General features: G+C 42.5%; 1 protein-coding gene across 1 annotated transcript in view; it reads right to left on the bottom strand.

Moving 5' to 3' along the window:
• Positions 1-202: 202 nt before the first annotated feature.
• LOC118368527 (parkin coregulated gene protein) overlaps positions 203-22,826 on the bottom strand; it is a 258,968-nt gene continuing 236,344 nt past the window's right edge. The window contains exon 5 of the mRNA XM_035752689.2: positions 203-681. Coding sequence (XP_035608582.1) covers positions 521-681 — 161 coding nt within the window. The 3' untranslated portion in view covers positions 203-520. The remainder of the gene's footprint in view (positions 682-22,826) is intronic.

Raw genomic sequence — 22,826 nt, 5'->3', positions numbered from 1 at the left:
CTGCATATTATTTCAGCAGCTGTTATGTAAAGGTATGTTTGAGTTGTGCCCAAAGGGTCAAATGTACATGTACATAGAGGTACTCTCATTCACAGGAACATAACAAAAACTAGTAGCTGGAACTAGTAGAAAAGAGTAGGTCGTTTAGTGTCTAGTCTACACCAACGAGGAACCCATTCAAATACAGCAACACGTAGGAAGATGCATCTGACAATATTGCTTTTAATGAGAATTCATTTGAGCGAGTGTTCTTTTGTTCTGTTTTCGTACCTGAACCCCCGTTCACAAGTGAAGTGACAAAGAAACGGACAAAAGAAGCGTATGACAGTTGTAGAAATATACGGTGCACATTCCCAAATGACACAGGCAGGTGAAAAATAATAATGACTTGCGGTTAGTCATTTAATGGGCCAAAAAAAGGTAGCGTAGAGAGAGGTTGGCTCAAGTGGGGGAAGAGGGGGAAGAAAGGGTTGGGGGGGTGAGTTAGGGATGTTGGGTCTTCGCGGCGGTGTCCATCCGGCTAGTTGAGCATGCAGGACTCGTAGGTGGGCACCATGTATTTGATGTTGATGAAGGCGTCCTCACCCCCGTAGCGCTCAAACACCTCCAAGGTCTCCTGGATCAGGTCTCCGATGTTCTCCCTCTTCTGCTGGCTGTAGTCAATGCCGTCTCCTGAGTTGACTGCGGAGATAGAGAGGGAGGTCGAGGTGTTAGGTCATTGTCTGAGATCTATGCATGTACACACACACACACACACACACACACACACACACACACACACACACACACACACACACACACACACACACACACACACACACACACACACACACACACACACACACACACACACACACACACACACACACACACACACACACACACACACACAGAGATACAGTAGGTGTTATGGGCTGAGAGGGGAGAAACAGTGAGCATTGTTGTCACGGCAGCAGGACTCCCTCTAAGAGAGTGATACAGAAATACATTTCACCAGGCCACGCTAAATCTGATGCCGAAGCTAATGAGATGTTTCAAACACAATGCTGCCCACTGAATTCAATTTTCATTTCTTTCCACCTATCTCTCTCACACACACACACACACACGCACACGCACACGCACACGCACACGCACACGCACACACACACACACACACACACACACACACACACACACACACACACACACACACACACACACACACTCTCTCTCTCTCTCTTCTCTCTCCTGCGCTGGCTCTCTAGCACAAATGTAACACCCTGACCGAAAGCATGATGAACCTGTAGCGTACAGCAATGTAAAGCACATGTCCGTGATGTTTTCGCATTCCAATTGTCCTTTATTAAAGGTTATTTATCTATCGTGGTTTTGTTCCAAACTGGGCATGCTCAGTGACCTGAAGCATAGTGGTGTTCCCAAGGCAGCCGAGCGCGTGTGTGTGTGTGAATATAAGGTGAGCCCGCATTGCCTGTATGTCTGTTTATCTCTCTCTCTCTGTCTCTGTCAGATTCAACTGGGAGTCAGCAGAGGAGCGACAGCACTACCACAATCTCTCACCCTCCTTGTATATATGTAAGGCCCATTGTGGTCCAGTGACAAGGAGGCCATAGAGCACAGCCATAAAACTGTCCCTGAGGAAGATGTGTGTGTGTGTGTTGTGTTGTCGGGATAGACAGGGGATAGAGAATATAAAACACACGCAGCCCAGTGACACAAAAAAACAGGGACTAGCTACAGTACATTACACTGGAGCCTGACTGCTATTACTGCAAATGGTAGAGCTACACACACACACACACACACACACACACACACACACACACACACACACACACACACACACACACACACACACACACACACACACACACACACACACACACACACACACACACACACACACACACACACACACACACACACACACACACACACACACACACACCTTGCTGTCTACCAGAAAAGAGCGGAACCTTGTTGTCAAAAAACCTTCCTTAAGTGTCCTTCCACCCCCTCCCTCCCCTTCCACCCCCTCCCCTCCCCTCCCCTCCCCCAAAACAGCCTCTGATTGATACTGTAACTTTATCAGGCCACTGCAAACTGCCAATCTCCTGCTGCCGCATGAGACACTGAGCAGAGCTTTTCTAAGGGAGTTCAATCAGGAAGGAATGAAACCCACACAGACAGATACAATCAGCCTCTGGTGGTTGGTTGTAGGCAAATGATGTGGTACAAGGATTCACAAACGTTTTACTTGCCAAAAATACATTTGGAGAGTTGTTCTTTAACACGCAAGTATGCACTCACAAAGGCAAAGACACAGTCTCACACACACACGCACACGCACACACACACACACACACACACACACACACACACACACACACACACACACACACACACACACACACACACACACACACACACACACACACACACACACACACACACACACACACACAGACACACACACACACACACACACTGTGCAGGTATCCCTCCCTTTGTCGTGGCAGAAGGGAGAGTTTCAGTATTTGATGTAGACAGGAGAGATTTGTGATTCAGAACATATAGAAATATCATGGGAACACATTGACCTCACACTAGACACTGAAAGAGATAGGCACTCCACCTGAGAGTGAGAGAGAGAACGAAAACAAGAAAGAGAGAGAGAAGAAGCCTACCTGCCTGTTCTTCCCGTTTCAAGTGGGACCCCTCGTGCCCCTCGCTCACAAGCCCAATTAGGACTGAAGAGAAGCTCTGAAAAGCCTTCTCTTACTCCCTCTCTCCCCCTTTTCTTTCTCCTCAATCTTTCTGTTCTCACCTCTCTGCTAGCTGCTCGTTAAAACCCAAATAGGGCTAGTCACATAAAAAGAAGCCTGATAAGCAATAACTGTTTGGCAAACGTATAACTGTTTGGCAAACTCCGTAGCCTGATAGGCAAACGTATAACTGTTTGGCAAACTCCGTAGCCTGATAGGCTGACAGGACTCTGTGTTCTGTGTGTTTCTCTAAAGGTTTGGGCTCATTCCTCATCTCTCTTTCTCCCCTCTTTTTATAAACTTTTTAGTTTGATACATTTTTAATACATGATGCAGTAAGTAGGCTGCCTGTGGTACAGGTTGTGGATGGTGCCAAAGGGAGAATACAGTATAGTATAGCCTAAAACCCTTTTAACTAACCTTCAGAGGCTCGAGTAGCGGTTTCCCAGTCTAGCTAGGAAAACTTGCTCCGCTGCCATTCTATCCAAGTCCACGCATTCAGCTTTGCAAGATGGAACAAAATGACTAAGGAGGAAGCGTCTCCTGCCAAAGTCCGGAGACGCTTGTGCAACTGACTGATGGCCAATAGTACTGGACAAGGTTATAGCCTACTAGAGGCAACAGATGTAAAGGCAGAATACGGAGCCAAAAAAACCATCCTTGTTCTGTGTGTGTGTGTGTGTGTGTGTGTGTGTGTGTGTGTGTGTGTGTGTGTGTGTGTGTGTGTGTGTGTGTGTGTGTGTGTGTGTGTGTGAAACTGTGTGTGAAACTGTGTGTGTGTGCAACTGTGTGTGTGTGTGTGAAACTGTGTGTGTGTCAGAGGCCTAACGGCCTAGCCGGTCTCTCGCACTTTATAAAGTAATTCTAAGGGCTCAAGCTGGGCCGGAGGACCATAAAAGCTTAATAGGATGCAAAACTGGAAAATGGGAGCAAAGCACTGTAGTAAAATATGTCCCCAATGCCCATGAGACCGGTGAAGGAAGTGTATGGATGAACAACCGATAGAATGTGTGTGTGTGTGCGTGCATCCGTGCATGCATGCTGGGTTGGAGAGTAACGGATCACATGTGAGGTGATCAGAACAACAAAAAACAGTAACTGTAATCCATTACGTTACCAGCAAAAATATTGTAATCAGATTACAGATACTTTTGAGAAACTTAGATGATTACTTCGAAGGATTACTTTGAAAACGATCTTTGACACTTCTCTGTCTTCTCAATGACATTCAATACAGCATTGAAAAAAGGGCACAAGTTTAAGTTTGTTCCATCTGAGTGAGTCTAACCACAAGTCAGAGACCACTATGATGACACACCAAATGTGTTTGATGGAATAGAACAGGAATCGGCTGTTGTAGGCTACAGTCCAGGCTATGTCTTCCAATGGTGCGACTGCTGTCAGCAACCAAAGATTATCCAACTTGAATAAACACTTGGAGGTAAGGATGACAGCGGTGGTGTAGTCTACGGCAATACGGATATCACTTATTAATGATATCTATATTGCGCATTGATGTGAATCACACTACTGCTCTCATTGAGCTATTTGCACCTTACGGATTGTGGTTGTTGTGGTTGGCTGTTCACAAATCTAAATGTGTATTTGAAACCAATAATGGTTTAATTCAAGAATTTTAAGCTGCCTATCAATCATTGTCTTTGAAACCAGTGGACAGCCGGTGAAAAATGCACTCTTGCAACAGCTGCATTGTGCAGATCCCAGCCTATGGAATAGAAGTGGGCCTTCCATTGCTAAATCTAATTCATGCTGTTAAAAAATACAAATCCATAGGCCTAATGGACACATGCGCAAAGGAGCACACTTTTGATATACTTTTGTGGACTTATATCGTACCAGTCAACCTGAAAGGCCGCTCAGCAAGGAAGAAGCCACTGCTCCAAAACCGCCATAAAAAGGCCAGACTACAATTTGCAACTGCAAATTATGTGGGTATATATTGAAGCAACATCTCAAGACATTAAAGCTTGGTCGCAAATGGGTCTTCCAAATGGACAATGATCCCAAGCATACTTCCAAAGTTGTGTCAAAATTGCTTAATAAGGACATCAAAGTCAAGGTATTGGAGTGGCCGTCACAAGGCCCTGACCTCAATCCTATAGAACATTTGTGGGCAGAACTGAAAAAGCGTGTGCGAGCAAGGAGGCCTACAAACCTGACTCAGTTACACCAGCTCTGTCAGGAGGAATGGGCCAAAATTCACCCAACTTATTGTGGGAAGCTTGTTGAAGGCTACCCGAAATGTTTGACCCAAGTTAAACAATTTAAAGGCAATGCTACCTAATACTTATTGTGAGTATGTAAACTTCTGACCCACTGGGAATGTGATAAAATAAATAAAAGCTGAAATAAATCATTCTCTCTACTATTATTCTGACATTTCACATTCTTAAAATAAAGTGGTGATCCTAACAGACCTAAGACAGGGAATTTTTACTAGGATTAAATATCAGGAATTGTGAAAAACTGAGTTTAAATGTATTTGGCTAAGGTGTATGTAAACCTCTGTCTTCAACTGAGATTATGAGATTATGTGACAAATCATGTGACACTTAGATTGCACACAGGTGGACTTTATTTAACATAATTACGTGACTTCTGAAGGTAATTGGTTGCACCAGATCTTATTTAGGGGCTTCATAGCAAAGGGGTGAATACTGTACAGTACATACAGTACGTGTCACATTCTGACCTTAGTTCTTTTGTTATGTCTTTGTTTTAGTATGGTGAGGGCGTGAGTTGGTGGGTTGTCTAGGTTAGTTTTTCTATGATTTGCTATTTCTGTGTTTGGCCTGGTATGGTTCTCAATCAGAGGCAGCAGTCAATCGTTGTCCCTGATTGAGAACCATATTCAGGGAGCCTGTTTTCTACTGTGTTTCGTGGGTGATTGTTTTCTGTTGTGTGTCTGCACCAGCCAGAACTGTTTTCGGTCGTTCTCGTTGGTATTTTTGTTATTTCCGTGTTCATTTAATAAATATGGACACATACCACGCTGCGCGTTGGTCCTCCTCTTCTCCTTCATACGCCAACCGTTACAATATGCACGCAACCTGTTTCCGTTTAGAATTTTTAGAATTTCTTGAAACAAGTTATTATTTTAATTTCACTTCACCAATTTGGACTATTTTGTGTATGTCCATTACATGAAATCCAAATAAAAATCCATTTAAATTACAGGTTGTAATGAAACAAAATAGGAAAAACGCCAAAGGGGGTGAATACTTTTGCAAGGCACCGTAAATAGCACTTTTCCATAGTGCTCGGTGACTGCCATTCCATGAGCACGGCATTTATTTTTCAACTCGAATCAATGAGCCCAATCAGTCCTCCGTGACAAGAAAATCAATCAACAGAGTAGGGCTGGCCTATAAATCCTTAGTTTTGGGGTTATGCTCAGGTAAAACAATTTGGCTGATCTATACTTCCATATTTCTTGAAGATCAAGGGGTATAACATTTATTGGAATCCTGATAGACTTTGGTTTTAAATGTAAAGACATCATTTAATCGTATTATTATATGTAGTAGAAAGTGATGGGTTAGAAGAAGCATACATAACCAACCCATAAAGTAAAAGGGCCAGCTATGTAAACTTTAACATTGATTTAGCCTTTAATAGATGTCGTTTAATTGGTAACATACATTTTGTCTTCTTCCAATGCCTCTTAAGGGGAAAATAATCTAAAAGTAACTGAATGTAATCAGACTACGTTACTGAGTTTGGGCAATCCAAAAAATTACGTTAGTGATTACAATTTTGGACAGGTAACTAGTAACTGGAACGGATTACATTTAGAAAGTAACCTACCAACCCTGCATGCATGTGTGTGCTAGTGTGCGCAAGAGCATTTCTGACACTGATCAGAGCCAGACCGCTCTGCAAATTACAAAGAGGGAAAGTCCAATGCTTTGGCCCATGCTAGCAACAATTTACATATTCTCCAACAACCATATGCACTCAACAACACACTCGGAGAAAATGTTCTATATTCATGTTGTAGGCCTATATCTCTGACTCTTGAACTCATAATTGTATTTTCTTTAACGACGCCCACCATACAGGCTCTCCCCACCTACCAGCTAACCCAAATATTTTATAGCAGCACAAAAACAGAAAAACAAACATACAGGCATTTGAGCAATACAATTACATAAAAAGCAAGAGTTATCCCTGTAAAAGAGAAAGGCTAAAGAGAACAACATGCAGTGTGATCTACTCGAGTGGGGCCTGTGCTGTGTGAATATAGTGTTCAGCACTAAAGCAGAGGAGGGTGAGGAGAGAGTACTATGTTGTTGTGGCGTAGTTTGCGAGGTGGACTCTCTCTCTCTCTCTCTCTCTCTCTCTGCAGCTGTGGCATGTGTGTGGAGGCTAGTTGGGGGCCGAAGGGCCAGAGGCCAGGCCCAGAGAGGGACTCTCTATTAGTGGAGACATTTTCCAGCTGACATGAAGGAGGGGGTGGTGGCAGCCTGAGTGACACAATGGGGAGCGGGAGAGCCTGTCCCCTGGCACAGACACAAGGGATCCTGGGTAATAAGACAAGGCTACGGTGCAACAACTGAGGTTCATGTATATTTCAGCCATGGTCCACTTATATGTTACGTCCCAAATGGCACCCTATTCCCTTTATAGTGCACTATATTTAACCAGGCCCCATAGGGCTCTGGTTGAAAGAAGTGCACAACAGTGCACTAAAATGGAATAAGGTGCCATTTGGGATGCAGACCAGTCACAAAGGTGTTTGGAGGCATGCAGCATCAAAGGGGGGCGAAGGAGGAATTTGAAATGATTCTCAATATTTAAAGAGGTAAAAAGAGCGTGTTTAGCGACTGGCGGGGGGGTGGTGGGGTGTTAAAGCTCTTTGTGCAAATGTCCTTCAGGAAAACTTTTACTTTCTCCCCCTCTCTAGGCAGACAAAAAATCTTTAAAAACAATACCTATATATGGGGCGGCAGGGTAGCCTAGTGGTTAGAGCGTTGGACTAGTAACCGGAAGGTTGCAAGTTCAAACCCCCGAGCTGACAAGGTACACATCTGTCGTTCTGCCCCTGAACAGGCAGTTAACCCGCTGTTCATAGGCCGTCATTGAAAATAAGAATTTGTTCTTAACCTCTTAGAACTCTTGCTCTATACTGCCCCTGTTGGAGAAAGTGCGTGCCCATAGTAAACTGAAAATATTTTTCCCCAAAATTGCTAATATATGCACATAAAAAATATTATCGAATAGAAAACACTCTAAAGCTTCTAAAACCGTTTAAAGCAGAACTCTCAGAGCATGCATTCTCCCAAACTATCTCTTGTCAAGTTGGCCCAGCTTTGACGTCATCGCAAACACCCTTCCCAAACAGTTACAGCTCTCAAACAGTTACAGTTACAGCTCCCAAACAGTCCCTACGTGTTCAGCGCGATCTCAGCTTTCAATGGGGCTTCTCATTGTGAGAATCGCGCTGGCGAGAGTTTGAGCATGCCGAAAGCTCTCAGTCACTCAAAAAAAACGGTCACTTTTATGCTCGCTCTGCTCAGGTCCTGTCTTTTTTCCAAGATCGATTGAACGGTGCCTGTGTTTCTGTTCGTTCTCACGTTTGCTGTACACCTTTATAACATGTTAAAGCTTGATTATGAAGTTAGTTTGACAAGTTTACTCGACATATGATATGTAAGTTCGACGTTTTGGTGCGCATCCACTTGACTTTTGGCTACATTTCGACCGAAAAGTGTCGTGTTTGAGAACCGAAAGACGCAGACTTGAAAACTAAACGCTGTTTTGGTAAGTATAATCCCTTCCAGGTCTTTTGATGGAAGAACAGCAAAGGTAAGGGAATATTTATGTGGTAAATTTGGGTTTCTGTCGACTCCAAGATAGAGGAGCGATAATGCTACTTTTGGAGTGCTGACTCCTAGTATAGCCTAGTGAACGCAACCTGTAACGTTAAAAATAAATGTAACACCGCGATTGCATTTAGAAGAAGTGTATCTTCCTATACATATGTAGAACATGCATATTTAGTCAAAGTTTATGATGTGTATTCCTTGTTAGCTGACGTTATCTGCCGGAGCTATCGGCATTTCTCCTTACATTTTAGTAGCATTTTCTGAACGATGCATCATTGTAAACAGAGATTTATGGATATATATTGTAGATTATTGAAAAAAAAATGAATGTACTGTGTAACATGTTATATTACTGTCATCTGATGAAGATTTCAAAAGGTTAGTGAAATGATTTTTCTTTTAATCCTGCGTTTGTTGATTGCATATTTTTTCCTACTTGGCTATGCAAATGAGCTATGTCTGTGGTGGTGGTTTGACATAAATATGTGCTATGTTTTCGCCGTAAAACTTTTAGAAATCTGACTTGCTGGGTAGATAAACAACTTGTTTATCTTTCATTTGAGCTATTTTACTTGTTAATGTGTGGAGGTTAAATATTTTTAGGAATATTTTTTCGCATTGTGCGTTATGCTAATGAGCTTGAGCCGTAGTCACGAACCCGGATCCGGTATTGGTAGACTATGAGGTTAACTGACTTGCCTGGTTAAATAAAAATAAAAAAAAATAAAAAAATATAAGAAAAGAAAGGAAGAAAAGAGAAGGAAAGCGGGAGTTGGCTTGGCAGTGCTTTGAGGGAGATGGGCGGTCGATACCATGGCAACTCCCACACAGCCTGCGTCCCGATTGGCACCCTTTTCCTTTTATAGTGCACTACTTATGACCAAGGCCCACAGACAGGGCTCTGGTCATACGTAGTGCACTATAGAAGGAATGGGGTGCCATTTGGTATGCATCCACAATCTGGGGGGATTTCAAGGGGAGTGTCATTTGACAAATCAGCTCGATGGTAAAAAGAGGTGGAGAGAAAATGTGTCCTTCTGTTTCTGTCCTTCATGTCAAATCCCTGGGATTGGACGCACAGGAGTTTGGTGGCACCTTAATTGGGGAGGACGGGCTCGTGGTAATGGCTGGAGCGGAATGTATCAAATACATCAAACACATGGTTTCCAGGTGTTTGATGCCATTCCATTTGAGCCGTTCCAGCCATTACTATGAGCCGTTCTCCCCTCAGCAGTCTCCTGTGATTGAGTGGTTCTTAGCAGACAGGGACTAGTTGAGGAGGTGAAGAGGTGGGAAGATGTGGTGGCTGTGAGGCTAGCTCTCTCCACCTCTCTCCCCTCTCTTTCCCAGCCAGATCGCTCAAGATTGACTTCGAAATTGTCCTGGAAATTCCTTCAAAATCAGCCACTAGGGGCAACGGTGAAAGCTATTACCATCAAGTAGGCTTGGGTTTTGCTGTGGCTTTATAGACGGGGGTGGCAGATAAATGTAATCCCATGACTATAGATCCAAAACTTGCGTATTCAATCCCAGTGATAAACATGTGTTTGTCAAATTTAAATTTGAACCCTATCTGATACCATAACCATTAAATTAATCATTCAGAATGAATGCCTAAACTTAATGTTGGAACCATACCCAGAAACTTGAATCCTTCATTTAACCATTCGGATTGTAATCCCATGACTCTGGATTCGAAAGTCGCATGTTCAATCCCAGTGGTATTCACTCTGTGATTTTTTAAATATTTATTTTTACCAGAGGTCGGAAGCTAAATTATTTTCCAATTGTTTCGTTCTGAACAGAACCACTATTTTTTTTTAGTTCTGGTCCACTTTTCCGAGCAGCAAAATACAATTCTGAACCGGTTCGAACAAAAAAAAAGCTACTGGTTTATATTGCTCCTTTCTGTTCCTTTTGTAACCTGTGAAATAAACACCTTTTCACATTTAGCTCATTAAGTTAATACACCAATCAGTGCGGATAGAGCAGGCAAGCTAGTTGTTTACATGCGTGATGGACAGATAATTGTAGCCTATGATGCAAGATGGGTTTGGTTCTGTTCCAAACCCCTGGTCTTACTTAACCTTATCCCAAGCCTTAACTTAGCCATTTGGGAAACTTAATGTTTTAACCCAAAAACTTTAACCCTTAACTTAAAGGCCAAGTACAGTCAAAATTCAGTTTTCCTCACTGCTTCGCAGTGCTAGCTGTGCCACCAGAGACTGTAGGTTCGCGCCCAGGCTCTGTCGCAGCCGGCAGCGCCTGGGAGGTCCGTGGGGCGACGCACAATTGGCCTAGTGTCGTCCAGGTTAGGGAGGGTTTGGCCGGAAGGGATATCCTTGTCTCATTGCGCACTAGCGACTCCTGTGACGCTTACCAGGTCGCCAGGTGCACGGTATTTTCTCCGACACATTGGTGCGGCTGGCTTCCGGGTTGGGATACGTGCTGTGTTAAGAAGCAGTGCGTCTTGGTTGGGTTGTGCTTCGGGGGACGCATGGGGGGACATGCTTCGGGGGGACACATTTTTTTTACCCTGGCCAAAACCTTAAAGGAGAAGTTTACCCAAAATACAGAAATTCCCAAGTAATTCCATAAATTGAAACTAGTCCAGCAGAGTTTGCCCTCTTCCCCTGTAGTGCTGTACTGAAACAGCTGCAAAAATGGGTCACGTGACTCGTGACGTTTGCTGGACGCATGCCTCGCTCTCCTCCGCTGCCAGTGAATTCATGATTAAGAAATCCGTGAAATGTGACAAACAAAAACCCACAAATTCTGACAAACTTCAAGCATTGATTATGCAAGAATGGGCTGCCATCAGTCAGGATGTGGCCCAGAAGTTAATTGACAGCATGCCAGGGCGGATTGCAGAGGTCTTGAAAAAGAAGGGTCAACACTGCAAATATTGACCCTTTACACCAAATTCACGTAATTGTCAATAAAAGACTTTGACACTTATGAAATGCTTGTAATTATACTTCAGTATTCCATAGTAGCATCTGACAAACATATCTAAAGACACTGAAGCAGCAAACTTTGTGAGAATCAATATTTGTGTCATTCTCAAAACTTTTGGCCACGTATGTAACTGTATGTAAACTTCCGACTTCAACTGTAGAAATAGGCAGGGATAGAAATTAAACTGGCCCGCTAGCCTGTGGCTTGTACTTTTCAGACCGGGCTAGTAGAAAATGTGCCAAACAAGCCTACATAACGAAATGTTCTCTTTTCAAATATTGCATGGCACAAATTTTGGACACGGGCTAGTAAAACCTAGGTGCTGTACAGGATAACATATCTTCCCTTTGCATTTATGACAAGGGGGTTGAAGAGACAATAGTGTCACCTTACATTGCAGAATAGATTCAAACAAAAAAGTGTTGCGGAATTCTGCCCGCTATTCTTCATAACCGTAATTCCCCATGACTGATGTGTTGGCTAGACATGGTTAATTAGCATGACAACATTTCAGGCTGTGAACTGCTGTATAACAATGATTGAAATAAGTTAAACAAGTTAAATAAAGGTTAAATATATGTATATATTTTTTTAAATAAAAAAACCTGGCCCCTGGAACCACCTAGGGTATATGATTGGCCATTGTCTGGTCTATTGTGTAGCCTATTTGTAAACTCTCCCCCTATAATTAATTTTAGCGCCATGAAAATGTATTAGATGTTTAAAAAAATGGTATAACATGACTTGTGTGTTAGGATGGAAGTTTTTACTTGTCAATACACAACACAATAACACATGGCATATATCCAATACTAGATCAACTTCCTCTCCCTTTCACAATTCATAGTGTATGTATCATGAACTTCCATTGTGTCACAAGTAACTGAGGTAAATTTCCCTATCTGAATCACAGGTTCTGGCCTCAATTGATTGGTCTTCAAAGGACCAAACAACAGCAAGCTCATCTGGCACCCATGTAAATAATGGATATTTTCACACCTTTTCCCAATGTCTGATGTGTTGGCTTGCCATGGTTAATTAGTATGACCACGTTTCAACCTGTGAACTGCCTGTCTCCTAGAACCACCTGGAGTAATTGAATATCTATTGTGCATTCATTTGACAACATGCTTTGAGAATACATTCAGCATCTATGTGTAATAATTTCACATTGATCTTTTGATTTAAATGGGTAAGAGTAAAGCTCTTTTAAATGTTTAATAATATGGTCGATCTCCTGAGTCCATGGGCTTTTCAGCTGTGTCCAGACCTCCAGATTAACCAGAAAGGGTCCCTGAGTCTTCAGTAATAAGTAATCCAGAACAATTTATATTATTTTCTATGATTCCATATATCAAAGTGTTATTCAGTATGTCATTTTTCTTTAATTTTAGAACGCTTTGATCATTTTGTGTATTGTCTTTCTAAGGAGGATCAGGGAAATAGATCTCAGCAACAGCAGCCTCCTTCACCTTTTCCTACACAACATCCACAGTCTTCACCTTCCCAGCTGGACACCAGTTTTAGCTCCCCTGATGATGACGAGGATCACATACCACTACATAACCCCCAACATTCACGAGCTCACTGATAACAAGTTCAAACAGGTGCCATTAATACAAGTAACGAGTGGAGGACAGAGGAGCCTCTTAAAAAAGAAGTTACAGGTCTGTGAGAGCCAGAAATCTTGCTTGTTTTGTAGGTGACCAAATACTTATTTTCCCCCATAATTTGCAAATAAATTCATTAAAAATTCTACAATGTGATTTTCTGTGATTTTCTGGATTTTGTCTGTCATAGTTGAAGTGTACCTAGGATGACAATTACAGGCCTCTCTCATCTTTTTAAGTGGGAGAACTTGCACAATTGGTGGCTGACTAAATACTCTTTCCCCCACTGTATATACACCTGTTCTGAAAGGCCCCAGAGTCTGCAACACCACTAAGCAAGGGGCACCACCGTGAAGACCAAGGAGCCCTCCAAACAGGTCAGGGATAAAGTTGTGGAGAAGTACAGATCAGGGTTGGGTTATAAAAAAAACATCAGAAACTTTGAACATCCCACGGAGCACCATTACATCCATCAGTAAAAAATGGAAATAATATGGCACCACAACAAACCTGCCAAGAGAGGGCCGCCCACCAAAACTCACAGACCAGGCAGGGAGGGCATTAATCAGAGAGGCAACAAAGAGACCAAAGATAACCCTGAAGGAGCTGCAAAACTCCACAGTGGAGATTTGAGTATCTGTCCATAGGACCATTTTAAACCGTACACTTTACAGAACTGGGCTTTACGGAAGAGTGCCCAGAAAAAAAGCCATTGCTTGAAGAAAGAAATAAGCATACATGTTTGGTATTCGCCAAAAGGAATGCGGGAGACTCCCCAAACATATGGAAGAAGGTACTCTGGTCAGATGAGACTAAAATTTAGCTTTTTGGCCATCATGGAAAATGCTATGTCTGCCGAAAAACCAACACCTCATCACCCCGAGAATAACATCCCTACAGTGAAGCATGGTGGTGGCAGCATCATGCTATGGGGATGTTTTTCATCGTCAGGGCTGGGAAACTGGTCAGAATTGAAGGAATGATGGATGGTGCTAAATACAGGGAAATTCTTGAGGGAAGCCTGTTTCAGTCCAGAGATTTGAGACTGGAACGGAGGTCACCTTCCAACAGGACAATGACCCTAAGCATACTGCTAAAGCAACACTTGAGTGGTTTAAGGGAAAACATTTAAATGTCTTGGAATGGCCTAGTCAAAGCTCAGACATCAATCCAATTCAGCTTCTATGGTGTGACTTAAAGACTGCTGTACACCAGCAGAACCCATCCAACTTGAAGGAGCTGGAGCAGTTTTGCAAAAATCCCAGTGACTAGATGTGCCAAGCTTATAGAGACATACCCCAAAAGACTTTCAGCTGTAATTACTGCAAGGTGTCTCTACAAAGTATTGACTTTGGGGGGGTTATTTAAGCTCAAGTTCTGTTTTATTTGTCTTATTTTGAATCTTCAAAGTGGTAGGCATGTTGTGTAAATCAGATGATACAAACCCCCCAAAAATTGAATTCCAGGTTGTAAGGCAACAAAGTAGGAAAATGCAAAGGGGGGTGATGTAACGGTCGTCGGTGGAAGAAGGTGAGGACCAAAGCGCAGCTTGGTACTTGTTCATGTTATTTATTGAAACTGAACAAGATCAAACAAAGAAACAAAAAGCACAACCGAAACAGCTCCGTCAGGTGAAAAAACACACTAAACAAAAAGTAGAATCACCCAGAACTCAAGGGTGAAAACAGGCTGCCTAAGTATGGTTCTCAATCAGGGACAACGATTGACAGCTGCCTCTGATTGAGAACCATACCAGGCCAAACACAGAAATACCAAATCATAGAAAAAAGAACATAGACTGCCCAACTCATGCCCTGACCATACTAAAGACATACTAAAGACATCACAAATAAACTAAGGTCAGAACGTGACAGGTGAATACTTTATCAATCCACTGTATAGGTCATTATAATTACTATCATAATAAAGATTTTAAGAAGTTTTGCAAATCATTGGTGAAAAAAAGGGAAGAAAATTTACAACATTTCTCAATTATCTTTCAGCCAAAGAATTGGTTCTGAACTTGAGATACAAATCAATCATTAAATAATGAATTAATTCATACATTCATTCATTCATACAGCTACATGGATGACAGGACCAATAAAGTAATTGAAGCTGATGTGATTTCAGGTAGGTGTATTGTAGGCTGTCATTATAAACTTGACTTGAAGTGAAGCTCTGTAAGGCTATACATGCCACTAACAAAGACAACAACCCACAAATGAGAAAAGTAAAAAGGCTGCCGAAGTATAATTTCCAATCAGAAAAAACGATAGACAGCTGTCCCTGATTGAAAGGATTATAAGATACTTACATGTACCGACATTTGTTGTTACTCTAATATCTGCGATCTTGATATAACGCGCTGTCACGCCCTGGTCTTAGTATTCTGTGTTTTTTTAATTATGTTGGTTAGGCCAGGGTGTGACATGGGTGATTTATGTGTCTTGTTTTGTCTAGGAGTTTTGTAGTCTATGGGGTTGTGTTCAGTTAAGTGTTCTAGGTAACAGGTAGTGTTCTAGGTGGTTAACAATAACCAAGCTGCATTTTGGTCCTCCTCTCCTTCCCAGGAAGAAAACCGTTACACGCGCTGCATGATTTACAACTGTCTCATTGCCGGAACGCCGATCCTTAACAAGTTTTTAATAAAAAACCCTATTAACATCTTTGGGATAGGGGGCAGCATTTTCACTTTTGGATGAATAGCGTGCCCAGAGTAAACTGCCTCCTACTCAGTCCCAGATCCTAATATATGCATATTATTATTAGTATTGGATAGAAAACACTGAAGTTTTTAAAACTGTTTGAATGATGTGAGTATAACAGAACTCATATGGCAGGAAAAGGTTTGTAGTTTTTTAACTCAGCCCCTATTGGTACAGGAGGTGGCTTGGGACTAAAATGATTTTGTGAGCCTTGCGGAGGGCCCTGATTCTTAAAGATCTCATCCAGGCCTGTCTGTCTGACTCCAAGTCATTATCAATAATGTACATAAAGTGGCAACTAATTTAATAATCTCAAATATTTTCAATAAACAACAAATTCGTCCACTGGCAACGGACTAGAGCGAGGCCTACATCCAGCAACGTCAAGTTGCCTGTTTGAAGCTGTTTCAGTACAGCACTACAGAGGGGGAGAGGGCAAACTCCCCTGAACTAGTGTCACATCTGCTCATGCTATGCCCTCTGGTGTTCATCCGGTGTCTTCTTGACCTGCAGTTACTCCCCCTGTACACTCTCTCTATCCCTCTCCCTCTCTGTGTGGTTGGAGACAGGTGTGCTGGAGTCAGAGCAGATCCTTACCAGCTGCATCTCGTTCCATAATCAAGACCTCTACAAATACTCAGTCCTGCCACTTCCACTCTGCCAGATCGTAATCTATGCTCAGTCAGTTCATGATGCTAGCCATTTATGATTATTCAAGATCCTGTTACTCTGTTGTGCCCGATTCCCTGCCTGACACCATTTATCCTCTCATTGCAGTTACCTCTCTGGCTCCTGTCTCCTGTACCACATCTCACCACCCAACTACCTTGCTCTGGATTTTACTCACCACCACTACCTTGGATTCCCCTCAGGACCTGTTTACCCTGTTCTACTCAGCTAACTTCAACCTCAGTCTCCACATCTGTTTTTTTCTGCAACTCATCCGAGCTTCCCCGGATCTGCATTCCATATCTCTCTGTGTAACGATACATATTTTGGTTCATTCATCCCTGTTTCCTCATCTGAGTCTGCTCTTGGCTTCCAATATGTCGCTCCGCGTAACAACTAGATTCAATGTATAGAATCACTTGGTAGTTTCTGTATTTTGGGTAAGCTTCACCTTTTACCCTTAAGGTAATATTTTGAAATGAATGCCTAAATGTAATGTTTTAACCCTGTCCAAAAACTTGAACCCTTCATTTCACAATTCGGAACGATGTAGAGCAGGAGGAGCAACCTAGTATGTCAAACACTTTGAAATTTAAGATTTGGCGAAACGTGGATAAACATCAGAATCTGAAGTAAAACTGTGACATGTTTTTGCTCTCCCCTCTGGTATGAGGAGATTTGGGGGCGGCTGCCTGGTAAGCAGCTGAGGTTTGTATTCAGTCTACCCCTCCTGCCCATGTGCCTCTTTCTTTCTCTATTTCCTGTTCTCTCTCCTCTCTCTACCTCTCTGGAGCTGCAGGGCAGACAGAGCTCCCAGAGCCCCACCGTTCTGACTGTGAGCTTCCATCCCCCTCTGTGATTTCAGTGCTCAGCAGCTGCGTCCATTTTCTCTCTCACTCTGACATTTGGTGCAATGCAATACAATTCTATGCACTAACATTTGTTGCATAAACATTCATTTTCCATTCTAAGTTCAAATCAGCTGTTGATGGTACTCGAGAGCTGGGCCCGTCTGAGCTGGATGAGTCTGAGCTGACCACACTGCGCACACACTGGTTGAATCAACATTGTTTTCATTTCAATTAAATTACGTTGAACCAACGTGGAATAGACGTCTGATCTGTGCCCATTGGGACTTCTGTGTGAATGATGAATATGTCTATGGTGTATGTAGTCACCTGAGCTGAGCCATAAAGGAGACTAGTGGGAATCTACCATCCCACTATCCTATTAGGGCACAGGAGGTTGGTGGCACCTTAATTGGGGAGGATGGGCTTGTGGTAATGGCTGGAGCAGAATAAGTGGAATTGTATTAAATATATCAAACACATAGTTTCAATGTGTTTGATGCCATTCCATATGCTCCGTTCCAGCCATTATTGCAGTATGAGCCGTCCTCCCCTTAGCAGCCTCCTGTGTATTGGGGCGGGGGGGCAATGTATGCTTTTTCTCTCCCCACACTTTAGATCTGAAATCACGATCACCCACTTGCCATTTTTCCAGATTAAAAGTGTTTGAACTGAAAGTGTTTGATCTAGTAATGTATGAATATTTATCGTAAAGAATGATAGCCAATGAATATATATATAGCACAATTTTGGATATCACCCCGACACAAAATGGAATGGTTTTGACCATTTTGAAGTTTTTATGGAGTGAGCTTATGGAGTTTTTATGGAGTGAGCTTCTCCTCCCGTTTCGTCCATGCAGTGTCGCTTCACTCACAGTGAATTACTGTCCTTGTTATGAAATGATCAACTTAAACCAAAATAAATGACCATTTACACTGACAGTATAAAATAAAGCAAAACGACCTAAACTATTACTGATGGTGAACCTGAACAATCTAAATCAAATCTAATGGAAGCAGGTAGGCTATAGCCAGATGAGAGTTGTGTCTCCGGTATCTTACTTTTATTCCAGTAAAACAAACAATCATCAGTCCAGAATATCAGATTCCCAGTTTATGCAACAAAACCAACTTTAAAAGAGGTTTTAAAAATGGGATATATTTGACTCGACATATCATGACGTACACTAAGGCATTGTTGGCAGAATAGATGGATGCAGTTCACTGCATGATTCATATAATTCACCAATACATTTCTTGGTAGTCCCAAAAATATTGCTATCAGGTTGTAAATCACAGTTGGCCTGTTACATTGTTAACTGTCTCCATTCGGGATGCACCGTTTCAGTTTCAATGACTCAATATTTTGGACAAACATGGACAAATGTAAATAAGGCTGTCACAACACAATCAAACTAGAGAGGCAAGGATCACAAGCCAGTCATAACAGCAGGGTAGGTTAGAGAGTTGGACTAGTAACTGAAAGGTTGCAAGTTCAAATCCCTGAGCTGACAAGGTACAAATGTCATTCTGCCCCTGAACAGGCAGTTCACCCACTGTTCCTGAAAATAAGAATTTGTTATTAACTGACTAGCCTAGTTAAATAAAGATAAAATAAATAAATAATAATGTTGCAAACTAAAAACATGGAGCCTAACGTTAGCAAGATAGCCTGCTCTGCTATGGTGAGTAAAACATGTCAGTGAGGTGTCTGCAAGCTAGCCGGATCAACCCTATACCTCAGCCACAGTGTGCACTCCGAACACTAAGAGAGTGAACCACTCTGAAGTTATGAACAGACAACCTGGCAACGCTCGGAATATACAATTGAATGATTTCCTTATATGAGCTGTAACTCAGTAAAATCTTTGAAATTGTAACATGTTGCGTTTATATTTGTGTTTAGCATATTTGCCATAGATCAAATGGGTGGACAGGGAAGTTCCCATTCAGTTGTCAAAACGTGGGTTGGGACGAGCATGCATTGGCAGGAAGTTTATCAGTGGAATTCTGACGGCCAACTATCTGAAAAAGTTTCAGAGGGTTTAAACAAATCAAATCAAATGTTGTTGGTCACATCCATACACATGATTAGCAGATGTTATTGCGATTGTAACGAAATGCTTGTGCTTCTATTTCCTGACAGTGCAGCAGTATCTAACAAGTGATATCTAACAATTCCAGAAACAGACACCTAATGCACACAAAACTAAGTAAAGGAATGGAATAAGAATATATACATATAAATATATGGATGAGCAATAACAGAGCGGCATAGGCTAAGATGCAATAGATCAGGTATTCCCAAACTGGGGTACCACAATGCCGTCGGGGGTATGCCAAATAAAAATGTGAGAAACATTTTTTTTCTTCACATTTTAAAACAGTCCATTTATATTTTCCAATGGGGCTATACATTTGGGTGAGTTTTTTTCTCTCTCGCTTGAATAGCCTCGTTTCACTGTCAAAAACAAGCCAGTGAATTATATGCGTTACAGCCGGATGAGTCAACAGACGTGGCGAGCCTGGCACAGCTCCTGGTACATGTCCGTTACGTTTATGGGGGGTCAATTAAGGAAGACATCCTCTTCTGTAAACCACTGAAAACCTGGACAACAGGAGAGGATATTTATAAAGTACTGGACAACTTTGTGACATCAAATGGACTTTCGTGGTCAAGATGTGTTGGTATCTGTACTGATGGTGCAAAAGCCATGACAGGGAGACATAGTGGAGTGGTAACGCGCGTGAAAGCAGTTGCTCCCAACGCCACTTGGGTACACTGCAGCATCCACCGAGAGGCTCTTGCTGTCAAGGGAATGCCTGACAGCTTGAAATAAGTTTTCACAAATGCATTAATATATGTCATTCCCAACCATTCTAAGAAGTTATGAAAACTTGAAAATTACCATATCTAAGTGCTCCCTTGTCAGATTTTTTTTTAAAGTCTCATATTCTTCCTGGGACTGTATATGAACAGATGCCATGAGATTTCATGTTGCTAAAATGCTGTCAGTTCCACATTGAAGCCTAAAAATTGCGCAAGCCATTTCACAAGCATTTGAATTCAGAAGGTGCTGCGCAGACGTGCAAGATCAGGAATAGGCCCCCTACCTGTCGTTGGTCATTGCCGAAACGGCAGCATAGCCTAGTGGTTAGAGCGTTGGACTAGTAACTGAAAAGTTGCAAGATCGAATCCCTGAGCTGACAAGGTAAAATATAGGTAAAATTGCCGAAGAAGCGCACAGTTGGATTAGGCCACTGATATTGTCTGGGGGTTGTTTGGTATGCAAAATAACTTGTAAATCAAGTACTGTCAATGCAGTTACACACTTAGGTCAAAACTGAAGGAGAGGATGCATCTCTTGTCACAAAAGATGAGAGGTGTTTTCAGAAGGATAAATAAGTTAGCTTTGCTAACATCTCACTTTACTAGCAAGCCACTCCTACCCCATGACATCTGGGTTGTACCGTATTTCTTCTGCATCTGTAGATACCAACCATTAGTCTGGTTGGTATCTACGTGATGAACAAGGGCTGAGCTAGAGTAGTGTTTGTGGGACAAGGGCAGATCCTGATGGGGCCCGGTGTCACGCCCTGGTCGAAGTAATGTATGTTTGTCTTCATTTATTTGGTCAGGCCAGGGTGTGACATGGGTTATTGTGGTGCGTTTTTGTCATGGGGTTTTTGTGGGGTGTCTAGCATAGTCTATGGCTGCATGAGGCGGTTCTCAATCAGAGTCAGGTGATTATCGTTGTCTCTGATTGGGAACCATATTTAGGCAGCCATATTCTTTGAGTATTTCGTGGGTGATTGTTCCTGTCTCTGTGTTTGTAGTCACCAGATAGGCTGTATAGGTTTTCACATTCCGTTTGTTGTTTTTGTATTGTTCGTGGGTTTTTTTCGTCATTAAAGATGTATCGAACTAACCAAACAATTTATGTACTTACAGCATTCAGGTAAATTCATTTTTGTCCGGTTTTTGCTTTGGCGGAAAAAAATTGTTTGATTGACATTTGTCAAAAAAAACTAATGAAATCAAGTATTATGTGAAATTGTTTTGTGTTCTACTTGTAGCTTTGGTTGTCCTGAAAATAAAATGGTTAAAGACTTAATTGTGAGGCTAAATATAAGGGCTGGACATGCAAGTAAATGAAAGTCAGAGAAATCAAAATTTTTGCTGGGGTCTTGATAGGGTTAAGCCTCGAGGTTGTGTGGGCTCATGTGCCCAAGGCCTGGGGACTCCGCTCTAGTTGGACCGGGTGGCACGCTTTGAGGAGGATTAGGGAAGTTCACGAGAACATTTCAGAACATCCAACATAATAACACCCCCTGCCCCCGCCATTGTTCTTCATCGATTGATACAGCAGGTCGCTTTTAAACAAGCTGAAAGCTGCAGGGGTTGAGTGAATGAGGTCTGATCGCAGAAAGCATGAGATGAAAAGGTTGAGAAGATGATAAGAAAACGAAAGACGAATGTCCAGTTGGGGACGCAACATTGCCTGATTAAACCAACATTTTGGGAACATAGGCAATACCAGTGCGTCAATATTTTTCGTTCTACAAGAACAAGAAAGATCGACAATAAATCCAAGTCGACATTTTGCTTCAGAAACGGCTTAGCCTGTGTTGTAAAGGTACATTGGAGAAATGTTATGGGATATGTGTGGAGATAGCGAAACTGTCCAGGATTGTTTTGTCTATGCCGTTGGATAGTTCCCAGAGATGATACTACACTGGGTGGCTGGATAGTCAATGTATGTGTGTATGTGTATGTGTGTGTGCATGCATGTGTACATTTGTGCATGTGTTTGTGCATGCCTGTGTGTGTGTTGGCATGCTGCCCTGCTCCTGACCCATGTAGGGGCAGATGTTGCCACCACACCCAGGCCCCGTGGATGGGAAGGGACAGGGGCTGAGACCTCATACTGCTCACCACATCTGTTTTCCATTCCCCCTACTATGGGGCTGGGCAGGAGGGAGGGAGCCATGGGAGTCTGCCTGGAAAACTTTGCTTTAATACTGTCTGACTGACTGGAGGACAGTGTGTGTGTGTGTGTGTGTGTGTTGCCGGTTATGGGTGAATGACTTCATCCCGCCCGCCCATGCGTGACTGTGATTGTGTGTGTGTGTGTGTGTGTGTTTTTCAAGAGTTTTCTTGTGCATGAGCTCTTCTGTGATTGTTTGTGTGTGTGTGTGTGTGTGTGTGTGTGTGTGTGTGTGTGTGTGTGTGTGTGTGTGTGTGTGTGTGTGTGTGTGTGTGTGTGTGTGTGTGTGTGTGTGTGTGTGTGTGTGTGTGTGTGTGTGTGTGTGTGTGTGTGTGTGTGTGTGTGTGTGTGTGTGTGTGTGTGTGTGTGTGTGTGTGTGTAAAGCTTAGGTAAGGAGGTGTGTGTGTGAGGTGGGATGTGTGGTTAGTG

This window comes from Oncorhynchus keta, chromosome 35, assembly GCF_023373465.1.
Source record: "Oncorhynchus keta strain PuntledgeMale-10-30-2019 chromosome 35, Oket_V2, whole genome shotgun sequence".
NCBI classification, from domain to species: Eukaryota; Metazoa; Chordata; class Actinopteri; order Salmoniformes; family Salmonidae; genus Oncorhynchus; species Oncorhynchus keta.
This window is presented reverse-complemented; position numbering and strand designations above follow the sequence as displayed.